The following is a 9,052-nucleotide window of genomic DNA, read 5'->3' as shown; positions in this document are numbered from 1 at the left end:
TTATGTAGTCATTGTTCGCAAGAAATTTAAATATACCACAGAAGTTTTAATTACCTGAAACAACATGTTTGTTTTTACACAATGCAAAGAAATATATACAATTCTATACGATAAATTAAAATTTGAAGTTTTAAATCATACACACTCGTATAATTATAAATGTATGAACATAATGGATAATTCAATAGTCGAATTTTTATAAGATTACCATAATTCGCAATTAACAAAGTACATAGAAAATTCATTATTTAACGAAATAACAAAGATATCTGCATTACTTACATTACCAAATGTTGCGATAGACAAACGGAATAATTTTCCTGCTGTGATCTTAATTACGTCATTCGATCGAGCGATGATCAGAATAAGACTACGTGCGGTTTTATGATGTAGATTATACCAGTCAGTCATATATGCCATTTCCCCGACAAGTTTGCACTAACAAATTGACATAAGAGTTAAATTTTCTGTGAAAAGTACTTAATTGGTCAGATTAATAAGATGTTCAAAATAAATATTCAGTTTTGTCAAAAGTTTGGTAATTATATGTTAGGATTTTTTCTATTAATATAAAAGTATTATACTCCACTTTCTTCTGAAAATATTACCTGCGTTTAGCAAGCAAAACAGTTCATTAAGCGTTCAATGATTGTTTATTATAACATGCTTCTTTATTATAATATATTCTAATAACTTAGATTTATTGAAAAATTGAAGGCAGGAACCAATGACCACGTTCATTTATTTTGCAGCTTTCTTTGCGATACGCACTAATAGAATTATACTTTAGATCTAGAGAAATAGTTTCATCTCAACAAAGAAAACTTCTAATACTTGCAAATGAAACATTACGTATTGAACGCGGTCATTGACTGAATTATTAAAATTATTTTCAGTATCTCGATTTTATAACTCTTAACAACAGATTTATATCGATATGTTACACAGATATCAGGTATTGTAAAAACAACGATAATGTTACAATACCGAAGTGTTATTAAGAATCACAGAATCGATGTACTGGTTTCAATATCTTTTAATTCTTAACTTGTTCTGTGATAATCTCTCCGATGTAGCAGAATATAAATATATTGAAACCCAGCGATAAATATACAATAAGGGAGGTTGTTACTTTTGCCGTGTCAAGTGTTTCCCAGGCCTATGCAATTGGAAAATTTGTATTAAATTTACAACGTATTTCAAATGCCGAACGATCTATTCTAATTTTTGTATTAATATAACACATGTATGTTATAAAGTAATACAATTGTTATGTAAAGAATTCACAAAAAAAGAAACACTTTAATACAATGTTCAACCAAAAATTGTGAAAGTATACTTCTTAAATATTACTAATATTTCAACGCCTGAGCCGTTGAAAGAAGATGCTACATCAAGAAAAATATGAAGAAAGGTCGATATCAAGAAATGAATGAAAATCGATCTATTTTGCATGAGGCGTGAAGACCGGTCTATGTCTTCTACGGCTCAGGCGTCGATATGTAATATGTTAAATTAATACATATATACATTTTATTCATTTACCTTAGAATTTACGTTTTAAAAATTCGTTATTTATTATACGTTAACTTATTCATGAATCTTATTTCTTTAATACTAATAATTGTTCACATCAATTTAATACAAAACGTTCAAACAACATAATGACATTATGTTAAATTAACACATGAATATGTTAAAAATTCTACACAGTAGGGGAAGGTTACCGATACCGGCATATCACTTTGCTTTTAGACAATATTTCTTAAACGAAAGGTAAAAATACAACTTCAAAAACATAAATACAAACTAAAAAGTGTCTTCTATCCAATAGTATAAGTAGTTTTTATAATACTGTTTGCAATTTTGCAACAATTAAGTTTTTCGTAAGTTAAAATGAGCGTCTGACAAAATGGGCTCCAAAACTGACATAGTATGCAATAATGCCAACATTCCATTTCTATAAATAAAAATATATCCTATTCTGTACAGAAAATTAATTTATGAAACTATAAACATTTAAAATGACATAATATTATCAATAATACAGTCACCATTATTTTAATTACGCAATATGCAAAAGAACACCATAAGAATTTTCTTCTCAGATTCATAGAATTTGTTTTTAGCTGATTTGGTATAGAAATAAGCCACAAATATATGAATTATGAGTTTGTACTTCTTTAATTAGCTAAACAGATCACGTTTTTATTAGTATTAATAAGGTGCAAAGGTTAGTTTTTAAGAAATAAGGGGATGTCGCTTTAGGAGACCTATGTCAGTATCGGTGACCTTCCTCTACCTGGTCAACGACCGATTTTTTATTCCAAATCCAAAATGTTTTTTACTATATAAATTTAAAAATGAGATGAGCTTGTCTTTATTGTATAAATTAACGTTTTTAATACATGTTTTGTAATAGAATTGCGATATTTGCTTTCTTGTGAATAAATATTTTGATACGTCTAATGAGACTTTCTATATTTACTTACTAGCGTACCATAATAGTATAATATCCAAGCAAGGACATGGTTATCGTGCATCCCGTTAATTGCACAAGAGCAGCTTTATGCATAATGCTTTCCACTTGTGATATAAAACTGAAACGTATAAATATATATAACACAGTAGAATTTCTTTATAGATAGTCATTGGATCATTGAACTTATACTTTTCATGACCACAATTCACTATGAACTTCCTTCTAGTAATTCACAAGAAGAAAATTAATTTATCCTACTTTTAACGTAAACATCTATTATTAAATCGTTGATTATTAATTTGAATGTTGGATTGTAATTTAGAAGTTTTTTGTAGAGTACTAGAAGATGTGTACTTTTTTTTACCGAGTGCCTGCTTGTGAAATACCTCAATATTCTAAGATGATGTTCTACTATAGCAGCCAGTTTTTGTTCAGCTTTATCATTTCCCTTCGCATTGTTTTCAACTAGTTCATGTAACCACGCGTACAGAACGTTCAACTGACCACAAGCATGTATCGCGAAGACAGCAGCCAAACTGCAACCACCGGCAGTACAGAAACCTATTACTAATATTACCAGGTTTTGCAGTACCAATGCGATTTCATTCAGAGGGGTAAATCTCGTATCGATGATTTTGCTATAAATCGGACACGTTGTCAGATGCGTTGTAAAAGTCTCGTTGCCAATAGTGATGGTAGCAGTTTTCATCGATTGTCTTAGGGCGAACAATAAGTAACCGCCCTGCAGCATTATCCCACAGATTACGGTAATGAAACGACCGAACTTGGCATGTTGTAACATCACTTCACGTTCATCGATACTTTGCACGATATTCCAGTCTGTCTCCATATGTCGCATTAATTTTTTAATGTCACCACTACGCTTGAGTAACACCCAGTATTGTACTGAGCTCACAAATCTGTTGATCACTGGTCCCACTGCATTCAATTTTTGCTTGATATTCTGTTTCTCAAATAATACATACAATAAACACGGTATCGTTGTGACTGCTATTAGGCTTGAACAAATGAAAATTTGTAGTAATATCATGAGTTTGCATAATGAACTCGATGCATTCTTTTGTGGCCACGCACCGATCGGCTTGAGAAGCCAATGATTAAACTGTAAATTGTAATCGATATGTTTCTTTAGCCTGTCGCTTCCTAGTGCACATTTGGAATTTGACATGATCGCTGCACGAAGGCACACAATGTACTGCCATGGACGATAACTCATCGGAATATGAAGAAGCGCCTGCGTCAATCTTCAGAAAAGTTAGATGATCAATCTAGCATTAGAAAGGGCTTTCATGCATGGACTGATATTTCCTTCGCAACTGCCACGTAACCAATAAGGACAATCAGTAACAGAAATACGAAACATCTCTGATTGGTTAAGCAATACGCATTACACGGACAATATCAATCCATATAGAAGCACCCTTTTTCTGAGAGGGGCATACATTCAATCGATATATTTACTCGTTGAGAGCATGGTGGAAGAAACTATGGTTGAGAGTTCCTATTGCCCGAAGTCTGAGTGAATATGGCGTGTCGTGAACATTGTGAGGAAAGATTCGTGTAAGTGGCATTGAAAGTGCTTCAACTTAACAGACCTTTTTGATTCCATAATATTTCTTAAATCATATCAGCGTTTTTTGCATTTTGATTAACAGAATAAATGTGTAGAGTTTTATTATTTATAAATTATAGCGATAGACATTACAATATCATGAAATATAGAAAATATTATAAATGTATATATATGGGAATCGAAATTTTGCCTACATTGATGGCTAATTACTCTGTGTCGTTCTAATATTATAACTAATTTTATTTATCAATTTTGATTTATATATGTAGTGTGTATTAAATCGTGAATGTGAACGTAAAATGATATAAAATTATTATCCTTTCTGACTATAGATCTTTTTGACCCTAGCTAAAATTTTAATCACGTCTAAACGCGATGGCACTTATTATGGTCGTACTTACACGTTCACGTATACGGCTGTAGGATCCTAAATTGTACATAGAAAAGCTTCGAACTTTTATTCATCCATATTATAGAGGTTTGATACTACGGATTTTGTACTTCAGGACGGTTTGCTGTAAAAATACGAGTTTTAGAATAAAACTTCTCTGCACAAATTTTTTTCGCATTTTATTGTAAAGCTCTTGCTTATAGTTTTCGATTTAACTTTTAAAATTTTATCTATACGTTTCTGTTCTACGCGTAGATAATACTCTTAGTTGTAATAATATAAGAAAAACATTCAACATATACGATTGCTAATTGCAATCGTCATATTTATTTAATCCAACGCTTCCTACCACACATTGAGTGCTTTCCATTTAGTAACACAAGCGACACTAATGTTCGACACCTGTGTAGTGGTTTATTTTAAGACCAATGGTTGACACAATCGTCATTCTATTTTCCTTTGTACTTCATGAATAATAAAGACAGTGTCGATTTGCCATGAAATGAGAAGCACTACCAGCATATGTTCAGTATGACCACTTCATGAAAGCATGCAATGCACTGTCACGAATGGGTTCATTGTACCAGATTTGAATATGTAGTAGAACCTAACCAAACCTTCGAAAACGTTGGATGAATAACGTGATATTACAATTGCTTCGGAAGGGTAACACGTTCAATCAATAATCGTTTGTCGCGAATTTATAGTACTACTGTTAGAAAGAGAATATCGCGTGTTGAGAAAATCAAGAGGAGACGAAACTCGTAGAAATGAATGTGCTTTATCTATCTGTTATATTCTTTTTTATTTGATTATATGCAGGTTTCTTATTCTGATAAAAAGGTAAATATAAAATTTTGATAAATATTAAAATTAGTACTTTTCAGTATAGAAATTACAATAACAAGCATAAGAAAAATTATAAAATATTATATGTACATATATATATACATTTGAAAATAATTTAATCTCAAGTTTTATGTAATTTTTGATTTTATTTACTGAAACTTATTTTCTAGATGTATTTATTTATTCTACAAAATATATATTATGCGTATTTCTTAACGTATATTTCACTGATCATTTTATGTAGTCATTGTTCGCAAGAAATTTAAATATACCACAGAAGTTTTAATTACCTGAAACAACATGTTTGTTTTTACACAATGCAAAACAATATATACCATTCTACACGATAAATTAAAATTTTAAATTTTAAATCATACACACTCGTATAATTAAATGTATGAACATAACGGATAGTTCATTAGTCGAATTTTTATAAGATTATCATAATTCGCAATTAACAAAGTATATATAGAAAATTAATTCATTATTTAATGAAACAAAGGAAAGTTACTTACATTACCAAATGTTTAATGAAACAAAGGAAAGTTACTTACATTACCAAATGTTGCGATAGACAAACGGAATAATTTTCCTGCTGTGATCTTAATTACGTCATTCGATCGAGCGATGATCAGAATAAGACTACGTGCGGTTTTATGATGTAGATTATACCAGTCAGTCATATATGCCATTTCCCCAACAAGTTTGCACTAACAAATTGACATAAGAGTTAAATTTTGTGAAAAGTACTTAATTAGTCAGATTAATAAGATGTTAAAAATAAATATTCAGTTTTGTTAAAAGTTAGGTAATTATATGTTAGGATTTTTTCTATTAATGTAAAAGTATTATATTCCACTTTCTCCTGAAAATATTACCTGCATTTAGCAGGCAAAACAGTTCATTAAGCGGTTAGTGATTGTTTATTATAACATGCTTGTTTATTATAATACATTTTTAATAACATAGATTTATTGAAAAATTGAAGGCAGGAACCAATGACCACGTTCATTTATTTTGCAGCTTTCTTTGCGATACGCACTAATAGAATTATACTTTAGATCTAGAGAAATAGTTTCATCTCAACGAAAAAAACGTTTAATTCTTGCAAATGAAACATTACATATTGAACGCGGTCATTGACTGAATTATCAAAATTATTTTCAGTATCTCGATTTTATAACTCTTAACAACAGAGAGAGAGAGAGAGAGAAGTATCGATATGTTATTGTTACACAAATATCAGGTATTGTAAAAACAACGATAACGTTACAATATTGAACTGTTATTAACAGTCACAGAATCGAGGTACTTGATTCAATATCTTTTAATTCTTAACCTGTTCTGTGATAATCTCTCCGATGTAGCAGAATATAAATATATTGAAACCCATTGATAAATATACAATAAGGGAAGATGTTACTTTTGCCGTATCAAGTGTTTCCCAAGCCTATGCAATTGGAAAATTTGTATTAAATTTACAACGTATTTCAAATGCCGAACGATCTATTCTAATTTTTGTATTAACATAACACATGTATGTTATAAAGTAATACAATTGTTATGTAAAGAATTCACAAAAAAAGAAACACTTTAATACAATGTTCAACCAAAAATTGTGAAAGTATATTTGTAAAATGATACTAATATTTCGACGCCTGAGCCGTAGAAGATGCTATATCAAAAAAAATATGAAGAAAGGTCTTTGTCAAGAAATGAATGAAAAGCGGTCTTCTTCGCATGTGGTGTGAAGGTCTATGTCTTCTGTGGCTCAGGTGTCGATTTATAATATGTTGAATTAATACGTACATTTTATTCATTTACCTTAGAATTTACGTTTTAAAAATTTGTTATTTATTATACGTTAACCTATTCATGAATCTTGTTTCTTTAATACTAATAATTGTTGTACATCAATTTAATACAAAACGTTCAACATAATGACATGTTAAATTAACACATGAGTATGTTAAAAATTCTGCACAGTACCTTGTCAACGACCGATTTTTTATCCCAAATCCAAAATGTTTTTTACTATGTAAATTTAAAAATGAGATGAGCTTGTCTTTATTGTATAAGTTACCGTTTTTAATACAGATTTAATACAGTTTTGTAGTAGAATTGCGATATTTGCTTTCTTGTGAACGAATATTTTGATATGTCTAATAAGACTTTCTACATTTAGTTACTAGCGTACCATAATAGTATAATATCCAAGCAAGGACATAATTATCGTGCATCCCGTTAATTCCACAAGAGCGGCTTTGTGCATAATGCTTTCCACTTGTGATATAAAACTGAAATGTATAAATGTATATAACACAGTAGAATTTCTTTATAGATAGTCATCGGTTCATTGAACTTATACTTTTCATGACCACAATTCACTACGAACTTCTGAAAAATAGATGTTTACGTTAAAAGTAGGATAAATTTACTTCCTTCTAGTAATTCACAAGAAGAAAGTAAATTTATCTTAGTTTTAACGAAAACATCTATTTTTAAATCGTTGATTATTAATTTGAATGTTGGGTTGTAATTTAGAAGTTTTTTGTAGACTACTAGAAGATGTGTATTTTTTTTTTACCGAGTGCCTGCTTGTGAAATACCTCAATATTCTAAGATGATGTTCTACTATAGCAGCCAGTTTTTGTTCAGTCTTATCATTTCCCTTCGCATTGTTTTCAACTAGTTCATGTAACCACGCGTACAGAACATTCAACTGACCACAAGCATGTATTGCGAAGACAGCAGCCAGACTGCAACCACCGGCAGTACAGAAACTTATTACTAATATTACCAGGTTTTGCAGTACCAACGCGATTTCATTCAGAGGGGTAAATCTCGTATCGATGATTTTGCTATAAATCGGACACGTTGTCAGATGCGTTGTAAAAGTCTCGTTGCCAATGGTAATGGTAGCAGTTTTCATCGATTGTCTTAGGGCGAACAATAGGCAACCGCCCTGCAGCATTATCCCACAGATTATGGTAATGAAACGGCCGAACTTGGCATGTTGTAACATCACTTCACGTTCATTGATCCTTTGCACGGTATTCCAGTCCGTCTCCATATGTCGTATCAATTTGTGAATGTCATCTCTACGTTTGAGCAACACCCAGTAATGCATCGAGCTCATAAATCTGTTGATTAGTGGCATCATGGTATTTAGTTTTTGCTGGATATTCTCTGCCTCAAATAGCACATATAATAAACACGGTATCGTTGGGACTGCTATTATGCTTGAACAAATGAAAATTTGTAATAATATCATGATTTTACACACTGAACTCGATGTATTTTTTTTTGGCCACGCACCGATTGGCTTAAGAAACCATCGATTAAATTGTAAACTGTAATCAATATGTTTTTTTGATCCCTCCTTTTCGGGAGCATATTTGGAATTTGACATTATCACTGCACGAAAGCACACAACGTACTACCATGGATGGACACTTCATCGTACTGGAATATGTGAAGCGCCTGCGCCAATCTTCAGAAGAGTTTGATGATCAGTCTAACATTATAAAGCTTCCATATGGATATTTTCTTCACAACGCGTATCGCGTAACCAATAAGAATATTCAGTTCCGTGTAATAGAAAACGTGGAACATCTCTGATTGGTTGCGCGGAAAATATCAATTTATGTAGAAGTACCCTTACTTAAATATGGACGTATATTCAATCGATGTATTTGCTCGTTGAAAGTTTCTATTACCCGAAGTCCGAATGAAT

The 9,052-nt window shown here is 31.2% G+C and overlaps 1 protein-coding gene across 1 annotated transcript; it reads right to left on the bottom strand.

The window, feature by feature from the left end:
* On the bottom strand, window positions 1–8,728 carry LOC108727516 (uncharacterized). Its single transcript, XM_018455667.1, has 10 exons — window positions 7,926–8,728; window positions 7,514–7,613; window positions 6,656–6,766; window positions 5,871–6,026; window positions 5,556–5,606; window positions 2,869–3,737; window positions 2,501–2,600; window positions 1,049–1,159; window positions 283–438; window positions 1–54 (listed from the first exon to the last, which is right to left on the bottom strand). Exons 1-10 carry the CDS (start codon window positions 8,726–8,728, stop codon window positions 1–3), a joined length of 2,511 nt encoding a protein of 836 aa, XP_018311169.1.
* Window positions 8,729–9,052: the final 324 nt, after the last annotated feature.

Source organism: Mycetomoellerius zeteki, unplaced genomic scaffold (assembly GCF_001594055.1).
Source record: "Mycetomoellerius zeteki isolate Tzet28-1 unplaced genomic scaffold, Tzet1.0 scaffold502, whole genome shotgun sequence".
NCBI classification, from domain to species: domain Eukaryota; kingdom Metazoa; phylum Arthropoda; class Insecta; order Hymenoptera; family Formicidae; genus Mycetomoellerius; species Mycetomoellerius zeteki.
This window is presented reverse-complemented; position numbering and strand designations above follow the sequence as displayed.